This window comes from Oncorhynchus gorbuscha, linkage group LG04 (genome assembly GCF_021184085.1).
Source record: "Oncorhynchus gorbuscha isolate QuinsamMale2020 ecotype Even-year linkage group LG04, OgorEven_v1.0, whole genome shotgun sequence".
Lineage (NCBI taxonomy): Eukaryota > Metazoa > Chordata > Actinopteri > Salmoniformes > Salmonidae > Oncorhynchus > Oncorhynchus gorbuscha.
Window position 1 is genome coordinate 85,333,020 of NC_060176.1, and position 15,630 is coordinate 85,348,649.

General features: G+C 43.1%; 1 protein-coding gene across 1 annotated transcript in view; it reads right to left on the reverse strand.

Annotated features, from left to right (window-relative positions):
• LOC124033438 (transducin-like enhancer protein 4) overlaps positions 1-15,630 on the reverse strand; it is a 98,995-nt gene that overhangs the window by 22,780 nt on the left and 60,585 nt on the right. Inside the window, exons 7-11 of the mRNA XM_046345474.1 lie at positions 13,308-13,324; positions 8,820-8,939; positions 8,510-8,563; positions 6,615-6,770; positions 6,368-6,449 (exon numbers count right to left, since the gene is read on the reverse strand). Of these exons, the coding sequence (XP_046201430.1) occupies positions 6,368-6,449; positions 6,615-6,770; positions 8,510-8,563; positions 8,820-8,939; positions 13,308-13,324 (429 nt within the window). The remainder of the gene's footprint in view (positions 1-6,367; positions 6,450-6,614; positions 6,771-8,509; positions 8,564-8,819; positions 8,940-13,307; positions 13,325-15,630) is intronic.

Sequence of the window (15,630 nt, forward strand, 5' to 3'; positions counted from 1 at the left end):
ACTATATCATAACGGCACATTTGAGCTTTTTGGGGATTGGGATTGTATATTTATTTAAATCAAATGTATTTAATGTGTATCATCAGGCACAGGAAGCATCGGGCTTGAATGTTCTCTCAAAGCTCTAATCAAATCCAGATATAGGTCCATTTATATGCTTTATAATGCTTTTCAATGACTTACGGTTTTGGTTGGAAATATTGGGTTACCTGGGAAAAATGTGATTTATTCTAGGGTAGGCAACTTTTTTGTAAATATTCAACCCTAGTAGAATGCATGCCTAAAAAATGAGGCTGTTCTGAGGTCAAAGGGAGTTTTGTACACTCAGTGTACACCTAAATAAGTATTGTGGGTGTCATAGAGAATTCCATGGTGGGGTCATATTAGTGTAACAAACTGTTTGGGAGCTACAGACCGAAGTTGTGAGGTTCGTAGTGCCCAACACCATCGTGAGTCTCCCAAACCGCCACACCATCGTGAGTCTCTCAAACTGTTCAGACGGAACAGACGTTTTGTGATAAGACCCAAACTGCTGTAGCTCTGCCACCTTACACCACAAATGTGGAAAGCTGACATAGGAGAATGGAAAAGCAGATATCTCTTAGACTGACAAATTTCGATTTCGGGATTTTTCTGTTACGTTTATTAGATCTCTGCTGAATAAGAATCACCTGACCTGCCTGGTTGAAAAGGTTAAAGGTTCAACTGACCTGCCTGGTTGAAAAGGTTAAAGGAAGGTTCAACTGACCTGCCTGATTAAAAAGGTTAAAGGTTCAACTGACCTGCCTGGTTAAAAAGGTTAAAGGTTCAACTGACCTGCCTGGTTAAAAAGGTTAAAGGTTCAACTGACCTGCCTGATTAAAAAGGTTAAAGGTTCAACTGACCTGCCTGGTTAAAAAGGTTAAAGGTTCAACTGACCTGCCTGGTTTAAAAGGTTAAAGGAAGGTTCAACTGACGTGCTAGGTTAAAAAGGTTAAAGGAAGGTTCAACTGACCTGCCTGGTTAAAAAGGTTAAAGGTTCAACTGACCTGCCTGGTTAAAAAGGTTAAAGGTTCAACTGACCTGCTAGGTTAAAAAGGTTAAAGGTTCAACTGACCTGCCTGGTTGAAAAGGTTAAAGGTTCAACTGACCTGCCTGGTTGAAAAGGTTAAAGGTTCAACTGACCTGCCTGGTTGAAAAGGTTAAAGGTTCATCTGACCTGCCTGGTTAAAAAGGTTAAAGGTTCAACTGACCTGCCTGGTTGAAAAGGTTAAAGGTTCAACTGACCTGCCTGGTTGAAAAGGTTAAAGGTTCAACTGACCTGCCTGGTTGAAAAGGTTAAAGGTTCAACTGACCTGGAAAGTTAAAAAGGTTAAAGGTTCAACTGACCTGCCTGGTTAAAAAGGTTAAAGGTTCAACTGACCTGCCTGGTTAAAAAGGTTAAAGGTTCAACTGACCTGCTAGGTTAAAAATGTTAAAGGTTCAACTGACCTGCCTGGTTAAAAAGGTTAAAGGTTCAACTGACCTGCCTGGTTGAAAAGGTTAAAGGAAGGTTCAACTGACCTGCCTGATTAAAAAGGTTAAAGGTTCAACTGACCTGCCTGGTTAAAAAGGTTAAAGGTTCAACTGACCTGCCTGGTTAAAAAGGTTAAAGGTTCAACTGACCTGCCTGATTAAAAAGGTTAAAGGTTCAACTGACCTGCCTGGTTAAAAAGGTTAAAGGTTCAACTGACCTGCCTGGTTTAAAAGGTTAAAGGAAGGTTCAACTGACGTGCTAGGTTAAAAAGGTTAAAGGAAGGTTCAACTGACCTGCCTGGTTAAAAAGGTTAAAGGTTCAACTGACCTGCCTGGTTAAAAAGGTTAAAGGTTCAACTGACCTGCCTGGTTGAAAAGGTTAAAGGTTCAACTGACCTGCTAGGTTAAAAAGGTTAAAGGTTCAACTGACCTGCCTGGTTGAAAAGGTTAAAGGTTCAACTGACCTGCCTGGTTGAAAAGGTTAAAGGTTCAACTGACCTGCCTGGTTGAAAAGGTTAAAGGTTCATCTGACCTGCCTGGTTAAAAAGGTTAAAGGTTCAACTGACCTGCCTGGTTAAAAAGGTTAAAGGTTCAACTGACCTGCCTGGTTGAACAGGTTAAAGGAAGGTTCAACTGACCTGCCTGGTTGAAAAGGTTAAAGGTTCAACTGACCTGCCTGGTTGAAAAGGTTAAAGGTTCAACTGACCTGCCTGGTTGAAAAGGTTAAAGATTCAACTGACCTGGAAAGTTAAAAAGGTTAAAGGTTCAACTGACCTGCCTGGTTAAAAAGGTTAAAGGTTCAACTGACCTGCCTGGTTAAAAAGGTTAAAGGTTCAACTGACCTGCCTGGTTGAACAGGTTAAAGGAAGGTTCAACTGACGTGCTAGGTTAAAAAGGTTAAAGGTTCAACTGACCTGCCTGGTTAAAAAGGTTAAAGGTTCAACTGACCTGCCTGGTTAAAAAGGTTAAAGGTTCAACTGACCTGCCTGATTAAAAAGGTTAAAGGTTCAACTGACCTGCCTGGTTAAAAAGGTTAAAGGTTCAACTGACCTGCCTGGTTTAAAAGGTTAAAGGAAGGTTCAACTGACGTGCTAGGTTAAAAAGGTTAAAGGAAGGTTCAACTGACCTGCCTGGTTAAAAAGGTTAAAGGTTCAACTGACCTGCCTGGTTAAAAAGGTTAAAGGTTCAACTGACCTGCCTGGTTAAAAAGGTTAAAGGTTCAACTGACCTGCTAGGTTAAAAAGGTTAAAGGTTCAACTGACCTGCCTGGTTGAAAAGGTTAAAGGTTCAACTGACCTGCCTGGTTGAAAAGGTTAAAGGTTCAACTGACCTGCCTGGTTGAAAAGGTTAAAGATTCATCTGACCTGCCTGGTTAAAAAGGTTAAAGGTTCAACTGACCTGCCTGGTTAAAAAGGTTAAAGGTTCAACTGACCTGCCTGGTTGAACAGGTTAAAGGAAGGTTCAACTGACCTGCCTGGTTGAAAAGGTTAAAGGTTCAACTGACCTGCTAGGTTAAAAAGGTTAAAGGTTCAACTGACCTGCCTGGTTGAAAAGGTTAAAGGTTCAACTGACCTGCCTGGTTGAAAAGGTTAAAGGTTCAACTGACCTGCCTGGTTGAAAAGGTTAAAGGTTCATCTGACCTGCCTGGTTAAAAAGGTTAAAGGTTCAACTGACCTGCCTGGTTAAAAAGGTTAAAGGTTCAACTGACCTGCCTGGTTGAACAGGTTAAAGGAAGGTTCAACTGACCTGCCTGGTTGAAAAGGTTAAAGGTTCAACTGACCTGCCTGGTTGAAAAGGTTAAAGGTTCAACTGACCTGCCTGGTTGAAAAGGTTAAAGATTCAACTGACCTGGAAAGTTAAAAAGGTTAAAGGTTCAACTGACCTGCCTGGTTAAAAAGGTTAAAGGTTCAACTGACCTGCCTGGTTAAAAAGGTTAAAGGTTCAACTGACCTGCCTGGTTGAACAGGTTAAAGGAAGGTTCAACTGACGTGCTAGGTTAAAAAGGTTAAAGGTTCAACTGACCTGCCTGGTTAAAAAGGTTAAAGGTTCAACTGACCTGCCTGGTTAAAAAGGTTAAAGGTTCAACTGACCTGCCTGATTAAAAAGGTTAAAGGTTCAACTGACCTGCCTGGTTAAAAAGGTTAAAGGTTCAACTGACCTGCCTGGTTTAAAAGGTTAAAGGAAGGTTCAACTGACGTGCTAGGTTAAAAAGGTTAAAGGAAGGTTCAACTGACCTGCCTGGTTAAAAAGGTTAAAGGTTCAACTGACCTGCCTGGTTAAAAAGGTTAAAGGTTCAACTGACCTGCCTGGTTAAAAAGGTTAAAGGTTCAACTGACCTGCTAGGTTAAAAAGGTTAAAGGTTCAACTGACCTGCCTGGTTGAAAAGGTTAAAGGTTCAACTGACCTGCCTGGTTGAAAAGGTTAAAGGTTCAACTGACCTGCCTGGTTCAAAAGGTTAAAGATTCATTTGACCTGCCTGGTTAAAAAGGTTAAAGGTTCAACTGACCTGCCTGGTTAAAAAGGTTAAAGGTTCAACTGACCTGCCTGGTTGAACAGGTTAAAGGAAGGTTCAACTGACCTGCCTGGTTGAAAAGGTTAAAGGTTCAACTGACCTGCCTGGTTGAAAAGGTTAAAGGTTCAACTGACCTGCCTGGTTGAAAAGGTTAAAGGTTCAACTGACCTGGAAAGTTAAAAAGGTTAAAGGTTCAACTGACCTGCCTGGTTAAAAAGGTTAAAGGTTCAACTGACCTGCCTGGTTAAAAAGGTTAAAGGTTCAACTGACCTGCTAGGTTAAAAATGTTAAAGGTTCAACTGACCTGTCTGGTTAAAAAGGTTAAAGGTTCAACTGACCTGCCTGGTTGAAAAGGTTAAAGGAAGGTTCAACTGACCTGCCTGATTAAAAAGGTTAAAGGTTCAACTGACCTGCCTGGTTAAAAAGGTTAAAGGTTCAACTGACCTGCCTGGTTAAAAAGGTTAAAGGTTCAACTGACCTGCCTGATTAAAAAGGTTAAAGGTTCAACTGACCTGCCTGGTTAAAAAGGTTAAAGGTTCAACTGACCTGCCTGGTTTAAAAGGTTAAAGGAAGGTTCAACTGACGTGCTAGGTTAAAAAGGTTAAAGGAAGGTTCAACTGACCTGCCTGGTTAAAAAGGTTAAAGGTTCAACTGACCTGCCTGGTTAAAAAGGTTAAAGGTTCAACTGACCTGCCTGGTTGAAAAGGTTAAAGGTTCAACTGACCTGCTAGGTTAAAAAGGTTAAAGGTTCAACTGACCTGCCTGGTTGAAAAGGTTAAAGGTTCAACTGACCTGCCTGGTTGAAAAGGTTAAAGGTTCAACTGACCTGCCTGGTTGAAAAGGTTAAAGGTTCATCTGACCTGCCTGGTTAAAAAGGTTAAAGGTTCAACTGACCTGCCTGGTTAAAAAGGTTAAAGGTTCAACTGACCTGCCTGGTTGAACAGGTTAAAGGAAGGTTCAACTGACCTGCCTGGTTGAAAAGGTTAAAGGTTCAACTGACCTGCCTGGTTGAAAAGGTTAAAGGTTCAACTGACCTGCCTGGTTGAAAAGGTTAAAGGTTCAACTGACCTGGAAAGTTAAAAAGGTTAAAGGTTCAACTGACCTGCCTGGTTAAAAAGGTTAAAGGTTCAACTGACCTGCCTGGTTAAAAAGGTTAAAGGTTTAACTGACCTGCCTGGTTAAAAAGGTTAAAGGTTCAACTGACCTGCTAGGTTAAAAATGTTAAAGGTTCAACTGACCTGCCTGGTTAAAAAGGTTAAAGGTTCAACTGACCTGCCTGGTTAAAAATGTTAAAGGTTCATCTGTCCTGCCTGGTTGAAAATGTTAAAGGTTCAACTGACCTGCCTGGTTAAAAAGGTTAAAGGTTCAACTGACCTGCCTGGTTAAAAAGGTTAAAGGTTCAACTGACCTGCCTGATTAAAAAGGTTAAAGGTTCAACTGACCTGCCTGGTTAAAAAGGTTAAAGGTTCAACTGACCTGCCTGGTTTAAAAGGTTAAAGGAAGGTTCAACTGACGTGCTAGGTTAAAAAGGTTAAAGGAAGGTTCAACTGACCTGCCTGGTTAAAAAGGTTAAAGGTTCAACTGACCTGCCTGGTTAAAAAGGTTAAAGGTTCAACTGACCTGCCTGGTTAAAAAGGTTAAAGGTTCAACTGACCTGCTAGGTTAAAAAGGTTAAAGGTTCAACTGACCTGCCTGGTTGAAAAGGTTAAAGGTTCAACTGACCTGCCTGGTTGAAAAGGTTAAAGGTTCAACTGACCTGCCTGGTTGAAAAGGTTAAAGGTTCATCTGACCTGCCTGGTTAAAAAGGTTAAAGGTTCAACTGACCTGCCTGGTTAAAAAGGTTAAAGGTTCAACTGACCTGCCTGGTTGAACAGGTTAAAGGAAGGTTCAACTGACCTGCCTGGTTGAAAAGGTTAAAGGTTCAACTGACCTGCCTGGTTGAAAAGGTTAAAGGTTCAACTGACCTGCCTGGTTGAAAAGGTTAAAGGTTCAACTGACCTGGAAAGTTAAAAAGGTTAAAGGTTCAACTGACCTGCCTGGTTAAAAAGGTTAAAGGTTCAACTGACCTGCCTGGTTAAAAAGGTTAAAGGTCCAACTGACCTGCCTGGTTAAAAAGGTTAAAGGTTCAACTGACCTGCCTGGTTAAAAAGGTTAAAGGTTCAACTGACCTGCCTGGTTTAAAAGGTTAAAGGAAGGTTCAACTGACGTGCTAGGTTAAAAAGGTTAAAGGAAGGTTCAACTGACCTGCCTGGTTAAAAAGGTTAAAGGTTCAACTGACCTGCCTGGTTGAAAATGTTAAAGGACGGTTCATTGAAATGTAAAGATTCTAAACACGTGTTTAAAGTCATTAGTGTGTCTCACCCTCTAGTCCTGACGTTTTCCCTCTCAGACCGGGGGTCGAGGTGCTGCTGGGGGTGGGGGTCAGGGTGCTGGACTTCTCATTCTGGACATAAAAAAAGGCTCATAATCCACTCATAACAATACATTTTTTAAGCACTGAACTCTGGTATATGAGAGATGAGAAAATCCACATTTTCCAGACTTGGGGTAAAGGTAGAAATATGTTGTAAATTTAGATTAAAGGGGAAAAAGCCATGAGATGTCAGACCATGATGAGGTCTTTGGACTTGTTGGAGGGCGTACTACTGGATGAGGCCATAGAGGCGGGGCTGAGGGGAGGGACTTCCTTCTTCAGCAGACGGCTCTTATCCAATCGGTTCTCACGAGGGGAGTGAGTGGGGCTTCCTCTTGGAGAGGCAGGATCCTAAGATAACAGCGAAAGAGAACAATAGAAAATAGTTTGGTTGAGTTACATTTCTATGTATTGGTAAAGTGTTGGTTCCATGTTTCCTGAACTAAAATAAAAAAATATATATATTGTTCTGTACTCACTAAAAGCTGATTTCTCTCAAATGTTATTCACCAATTGGTTAAGATAATTGGTTCACCTGACAGGTGTGGTATATCAAGAAGCTGATTAAACAGCATGATCATTACACAGGTGCACCTTGTGCTGGGGGCATAAGGTCATTTTAAAATGTGCAGTTTTGTCAAAATGCCACAGATGTCTGCATTTTTGATGGAGCGTGCAATTGGCATGCAGACTACAGGAATGTCCACCAGAGCTGTTGCCAGACAATTGCATGTTCATTTCTCTACCATAAGCCGCCTCCAACATCATTTAGAGAATTTGGCAGTACGTCCAACTGGCCTCACAAACGCAAACCACGTGTAGCCAGTCCAGTCCAGGACCTCCACATCTGGTTTCTTCACCTGCGGGATCCTTTGAGACCAGCCACTCGGACAGCTGATGAAACTGTATGTTTGCACAACCAAAGAATTTCTGCACAAACTGTCAGAAACCATCTCTGGGAAGCTCATCTGTGTGGTCATCATCCTCACCAGGGTCTTGACCTGACTGCAGTTCGGCGTCGTAGTAACCGACATCAGTGGGCAAATGCTTCAGCACGATGGCCTCTGGCATGCTGGAGAAGTGTGCTCTTCATGGATGATTCCGGGTTTCAACTGTACCGGGCAGATGGCAGACAGCGTGTATGGTATCGTGTGGGAGAGCAGTTTGCTGATGTCAATATTGTGAACAGAGTGCCCCATGGTGGGGTTACAGTACGGGCAGGCATAAGCTACAGACAATGAACACCAATTGCATTTTATCAATGGCAATTCGAATGCACAGAGATACCATGACAAGATCCTGAGGCCCATTGTTGTGCCATTCATCCACCTCCATCACCTCAAGTTTCAGCATGATAATGCACGGCCCCATGTAGCAAGGATCTGGACACAATTCCTGGAAGCTGAAAATGTCACCGTTCCTCCGTGGCCTGCATACTCACCAGACATGACACCCATTGAGCATGTTTGGGATGCTCTGGATCTACGTGTACGGCAACGTGTTCCAGTTTCCGCCAATATCCAGCTACATCTCAAAGTCATTGAAGAGGAGTGGGACAACATTCCAACAAGCCACAGTCAACAGCCTGATCAACTCTATGTGAAGGAGATGTGTCACGCTGCATGAGACAAATGTTGGCCACACCAGATACTGACTGGTTTTCTGATCCACGCCAGATACTGACTGGTTTTCTGATCCACACCAGATACTGACTGGTTTTCTGATCCACACTAGATACTGACTGGTTTTCTGATCCACACCAGATACTGACTGGTTTTCTGATCCACACCAGATACAGACTGGTTTTCTGATCCACACCAGATACTGACTGGTTTTCTGATCCACACCAGATACTGACTGGTTTTCTGATCCACACCAGATACTGACTGGTTTTCTGATCCACGCCCCTACCTCTTTTTTAAAGGTATCTGTGACCAACATATCGGTCTTCCCAGTCATGTTAGGACCTAATGGATTGATTTTAATTGACTGATTTCCTCATATGAACTGTAACTCAGTAAAACCTTTGAAATTGTTGCATTCATTGTTTGTTTGTTCAGTATTTATATACGACAAAGAGAGAATATAACCTCATTAGAGACATCCACCACTAGGCTGTCATCACTCTTCTCCCCGTCGCTGTCCTGAAACAGATACAATATAATACAAATGTATTGTCCCGAGACGAACACAACAACATATTGGTCCTCCTCAACAATTTACCATAGTTATATACCCTATACCAGGGCGTCATCAGAACATCCTGGCACTGACAAGCCTGACTGACCTAATCGATTAATCGGCAAGAATTTGGTTAGTTGAATGAGCTGTGTTAGCTCTGTGCTTTTGAAATAAACATGTGCATCCTCTGGGTTTTGGTTTGAAATTTGCCTCACTCACGTAACGTGTGGCGCTCAGCTCCTTTTCAGCCATTTTCTGTTTCTTGCTGTCTGAGGAGTCACCTGAACTCCTGTGCTTCTCTACTGCTCGGAAACTGGAGGAGGGGGACACAGACGGACTCTGAGAGAGAGAGAGAGAGAGAGAGAGAGAGAGAGAGAGAGAGAGAGAGAGAGAGAGAGAGAGAGAGAGAGAGAGAGAGAGAGAGAGAGAGAGAGAGAGAGAGAGAGAGAGAGAGAGAGAGAGAGAGAGAGCGAGAGAGAGAGGGCGAGAGAGAGTTAATGTTAGTTTACAAGTCTGATTTTGTAAGAGCCCAACTACCCCTCTTCTTAGAGGTGAGTACAGGATAAAAAGGAATGGAGAGAGGAGAGAAGAGGAGAAGAGGAGAGGAGAGAAAGAAGAGGAGTGAAAGGAGAGGAGAGAAGGAAGAAGAGAGGAGAGGAGGAAGAGGAGAGGATAGGAGCGAAAGAAGAGGAGAGGAGAGAAGATGAGAGAATGAAGGGGAGAATATTAGAGAAGAGAATGAAGAGGAGAGGAGAGAAAGAAGAGGAGAGAAAGGAGAGGAGAGAAGGAAGAAGAGAGGAGAGGATAGGAGAGAAGAGGAGAGAATGAAGAGGAGAGGAGAGAATGAAGAGGAGAGGAGAAAAATAAGAGGAGAGGAGAGAAAGAAGAGGAGAGGAGGAAGAGGAGAGGAGAGAAGATGAGAGAATGAAGTGGAGAGGAGGAAGAGGAGAAGGGAGAGAGAAAAAGGATTAGAGGAGAATGCAGCAGGACCTTTACCTTGACCTTTCCACTAACTCATCCTGCCCTTTACCGTGCTGCTAGAGTTGATGACTGGCAAACACTGTGTGTGTGTGTGTGTGTGTGTGTGTGTGTGTGTGTGTGTGTGTGTGTGTGTGTGTGTGTGTGTGTGTGTGTGTGTGTGTGTGTGTGTGTGTGTGTGTGTGTGTGTGTGTGTGTGTGTGTGTGTGTGTGTGTGTGTGTGTGTGTGTGTGTGTGTGTGTGTGTGTGTGTGTGTGTGTGTGTGTGTGTGTGTGTGTGTGTGTGTGTGTGTGTGTGTGTCAGTGACTAGATGAAAACAGTCCCAATTTGCTTCCTTCCCCTTCCTCTTGGCCCTAACCCTTCAATGATTATCCTTTTCTACAACCAGACAGTATAGATGACAGATCAGAGCAGCATTAGACAGTATCAGAGCAGCATTAGACAGTACAGATGACAGATCAGAGCAGCATTAGACAGTACAGATGACAGATCAGAGCAGCATTAGACAGTACAGATGACAGATCAGAGCAGCATTAGACAGTACAGATGACAGATCAGAGCAGCATTAGCCAGTACAGATGGCAGATCAGAGCAGCATTAGACAGTACAGATGACAGATCAGAACACCACAAACAAGATTCAAACATTTCAAAACAGCACACACACTGAGGTAACAGTATCTGAGGTAACAGTATCTGAGGTAACAGTATCTGAGGTAACAGTATCTGAGGTAACAGTTTCTGAGGTAACAGTATCTGAGGTAACAGTATCTGAGGTAACAGTATCTGAGGTAACAGTATCTGAAGTAACAGTATCTGAAGTAACAGTATCTGAGGTAACAGTATCTGAGGTAACAGTATCTGAGGTAACAGTATCTGAGGTAACAGTATCTGAGGTAACAGTATCTGAAGTAACAGTATCTGAGGTAACAGTATCTGAGGTAACAGTATCTGAGGTAACAGTTTTTGTGGTAACAGTTTCTGTGGTAACAGTGAGGACATGAAGTAATAGACGGGCCACAAGCTGGCGGAACCCTGTGGACGGTTGCCAGGGCAACAGGAAACCACCGACCAGGAGCTTATTGGCTTCATAGAGTCTGACTGCAGGCCACAGAGAGCGCTGTAAGGCTGTGTGTGTGTGTACGTCTCTTCCTGGTGTTGTAATGAAAGTAATTCATCTCTGTCTCTTTCCTCAGCAACACACAACTGATTATTTAATATTGCAACAAAATTTGCACACACACACACTGGTATGACACACATATCACAGAGCCTTCAGGCAGCATTAGTGTAGGAGGATTAGGAGTGAGATAACATGGAGTGGTAGGGGACCATGAGATAACATATTAAACCATAGATAACATATTAAACATGGAGTGGTAGGGGACCATGAGATAACATATTAAACCATAGATAACATATTAAACATGGAGTGGTAGGGGACCATGAGATAACATATTAAACATGGAGTGGTAGGGGACCATGAGATAACATATTAAACATGGAGTGGTAGGGGACCATGAGATAACATATTAAACATGGAGTGGTAGGGGACCATGAGATAACATATTAAACCATAGATAACATATTAAACCATAGATAACATATTAAACCATAGATAACATATTAAACCATAGATAACATATTAAACATGGAGTGGTAGGGGACCATGAGATAACATATTAAACCATAGATAACATATTAAACATGGAGTGGTAGAGGACCATGAGATAACATATTCAACACACCTCTCCATCCTGTCCTAATCTAATTCAAATCACATCAAATGTTATTGGTCACATATTTAACAGTGTTATTGGTCACATATTTAACAGTGTTATTGGTCACATATTTAACAGATGTTATTGGTCACATATTTAACAGATGTTATTGGTCCATACTCATTTTTAACAGATGTCATTGGTCCATATTTAACAGATGTTATTGGTCCATATTTAACAGATGTTATTGGTCCATACTCATTTTTAACAGATGTCATTGGTCCATATTTAACAGATGTTATTGGTCCATATTTAACAGATGTTATTGGTAACATATTTAACAGATGTTATTGGTCCATATTTAACAGATGTTATTGGTCCATATTTAACAGATGTTATTGGTAACATATTTAACAGATGTTATTGGTCCATATTTAACAGATGCTATTGGTCCACATTTAACAGATGTTATTGGTCACATATTTAACAGATGCTATTGGTCCACATTTAACAGATGTTATTGGTCCATATTTAACAGATGCTATTGGTCCATATTTAACAGATGCTATTGGTCCACATTTAACAGATGTTATTGGTCCATACTGTCAGGGATTTCCTCCTCTTCTTCCGAAGAGGAGAGGCGAGAAGGATCGGAGGACCAATATGCGGCGTGGTAAATGTCCATGGTTCTTTTAATACGTAAATGTACACATGAACACTACAAAACAATAAACGTGGAAAACCAAAAACAGTCCTATCTGGTGCAAAACACAGAGACAGGAACAATCACCCACAAACACACAGTGAAACCCAGGCTACCTAAGTATGATTCTCAATCAGAGACAACTAATGACACCTGCCTCTGATTGAGAACCATACCAGGCTGAAACATAGAAATACCCCAAAACATGGAAAAACAAAAATAGACTGCCCACCCCAACTCACGCCCTGACCATACTAAATAATGACAAAACAAAGGAAATAAAGGTCAGAACGTGACACATACACATATTTAACAGATGTTATTGGTCCATATTTAACAGATGTTATTGTGGGTGTTCCTAGCTCCAACAGTCCAGTAATATATAACTAAATGCTTGTGTTTCTAGCTCCAACAGTGCAGTAGTATCTAACTAAATGCTTGTGTTCCTATCTCCAACAGTACAGTATTATCTAACTAAATGCTTGTGTTCCTAGCTCCAAAAGTACAGTAATATCTAAATAAATAATTGTGTTCCTAGCTCCAAAAGTGCAGTAATATCTAACAATACACAAATTTAAAGTAAAATAATGGAATTAAGAAATATATCAATATTAGGACGACCAATGTCCGAGTGGTGTTGACTAAAATCCAGTAGAATAGAATACAGTATATACATATTAAATGAGTAAAACAGTATGTAAACATTATTAAAGTGACTAGTTAGTAAATCCAGTAGAATAGAATACAGTATATACATATGAGATGGGTAAAGCAGTATGTAAACATTATTAAAGTGACTAGTTAGTAAATACAGTAGAATAGAATACAGTATATACATATGAGATGGGTAAAGCAGTATGTAAACATTATTAAAGTGACTAGATAGTAAATACAGTAGAATAGAATACAGTATATACATATGAGAGGAGTAAAACATAGACTAAAATCCAGTAGAATAGAATACAGTATATACATATGAGATGGGTAAAGCAGTATGTAAACATCATTAAAGTGACTTGTGACTACACTGCACTACATAGTGTGAGAGAGAAAAAGTGTGTCTCTAACCCCAGCTGTGTGTGTGTGTGTGCGTGCGTGCGTGCGTGCGTGCGTGTGTGTGTAAGCCCACAGTGCTCAGTCTGTGAAAAAAGCCATGCTAATTATCTCATTGCTTATTCATCTGTGTGGAACAGAGCAGACCGTTTAGAGACAAATTAACCTAAACACTGAACTCTCTCTCTCACCCTTCTTTTCCTCCCTCTTGCTAACAAGACAGCAGAAGAATTAGAAGGAAAATAAGTCTTACCTTGACTGAGTCTCTTTCTGAAGGACGGTCAGAGACAGAGAGACAGACAGAGAGACAGACAGAGAGACAGACAGAGAAACAGAGAGACAGAGAGAGAGACAGAGAGACAGAGAGAGAGACAGAGAGAGAAAATGTGTGAAAAAGAGGGAGAAAACCAAAGCCATAACATTTCACATACAGACAAATAACTACACACACTCTTACATACAGGTCACTGTAAAACACATTCTGCAAAAATGTGTTTATTGGGTTTACTCATTCAGATTAGCGCAGGGAGAGCTATTAAACTCTGACAGGCTAACAATGGAGTAGGTACGCTACTGAGGCTGCTACTCTGTCATTAGACTAGTGATTAGCATAGCACTGCTACTCTGGCGTTAGACTAGCGCTTAGCATAGCACTGCTACTCTGGAGGTAGACTAGTGATTAGCATAGCACTGCTACTCCCCCTCTGGAACTGCCGATCTGCGGCCAACAAGGCAGAGTTCATCTCAGCCTATGCCTCCCTCCAGTCCCTCGACTTCTTGGCACTGACGGAAACATGGATCACCACAGACAACACTGCTACTCCTTACTGCTCTCTCTTCGTCCGCCCACGTGTTCTCGCACACCCCGAGAGCTTCTGGTCAGCGGGGTGGTGGCACCGGGATCCTCATCTCTCCCAAGTGGTCATTCCCTCTTTCTCCCCTTACCCATCTGTCTATCGCCTCCTTTGAATTCCATGCTGTCACAGTTACCAGCCCTTTCAAGCTTAACATCCTTATCATTTATCGCCCTCCAGGTTCCCTCGGAGAGTTCATCAATGAGCTTGATGCCTTGATAAGCTCCTTTCCTGAGGACGGCTCACCTCTCACAGTGCTGGGCGACTTTAACCTCCCCACGTCTACCTTTGACTCATTCCTCTCTGCCTCCTTCTTTCCACTCCTCTCCTCTTTGACCTCACCCTCTCACCTTCCCCCCCTACTCACAAGGCAGGCAATACGCTTGACCTCATCTTTACTAGATGCTGTTCTTCCACTAACCTCATTGCAACTCCCCTCCAAGTCTCCGACCACTACCTTGTATCCTTTTCCCTCTCGCTCTCATCCAACACTTCCCACACTGCCCCTACTCAGATGGTATCGCGCCGTCCCAACCTTCGCTCTCTCTCCCCCGCTACTCTCTCCTCTTCCATCCTATCATCTCTTCCCTCTGCTCAAACCTTCTCCAACCTATCTCCTGATTCTGCCTCCTCAACCCTCCTCTCCTCCCTTTCTGCATCCTTTCACTCTCTATGTCCCCTATCCTCCAGGCCGGCTCGGTCCTCCCCTCCCGCTCCGTGGCTCGACGACTCATTGCGAGCTCACAGAACAGGGCTCCGGGCAGCCAAGCGGAAATGGAGGAAAACTCGCCTCCCTGCGGACCTGGCATCCTTTCACTCCCTCCTCTCTACATTTTCCTCCTCTGTCTCTGCTGCTAAAGCCATTTTCTACCACTCTAAATTCCAAGCATCTGCCTCTAACCCTAGGAAGCTCTTTGCCACCTTCTCCTCCCTCCTGAATCCTCCTCCCCCCCTCCTCCCTCTCTGCAGATGACTTCGTCAACCATTTTGAAAAGAAGGTCGATGACATCCGATCCTCGTTTGCTAAGTCAAACGGCACCGCTGGTTCTGCTCACACTGCCCTACCCTGTGCTCTGACCTCTTTCTCCCCTCTCTCTCCAGATGAAATCTCGCATCTTGTGACGGCCGGCCGCCCAACAACCTGCCCGCTTGACCCTATCCCCTCCTCTCTTCTCCAGACCATTTCCGGAGACCTTCTCCCTTACCTCACCTCGCTCATCAACTCATCCCTGACCGCTGGCTACATCCCTTCCGTCTTCAAGAGAGCGAGAGTTGCACCCCTTCTGAAAAAACCTACACTCGATCCCTCCGATGTCAACAACTACAGACCAGTATCCCTTCTTTCTTTTCTCTCCAAAACTCTTGAACGTGCCGTCCTTGGCCAGCTCTCCCGCTATCTCTTTCTGAATGACCTTCTTGATCCAAATCAGTCAGGTTTCAAGACTAGTCATTCAACTGAGACTGCTCTTCTCTGTATCACGGAGGCGCTCCGCACCGCTAAAGCTAACTCTATCTCCTCTGCTCTCATCCTTCTAGAACTATCGGCTGCCTTCGATACTGTGAACCATCAGATCCTCCTCTCCACCCTCTCCGAGTTGGGCATCTCCGGCGCGGCCCACGCTTGGATTGCGTCCTACCTGACAGGTCGCTCCTACCAGGTGGCGTGGCGAGAATCTGTCTCCTCACCACGCGCTCTCACCACTGGTGTCCCCCAGGGCTCTG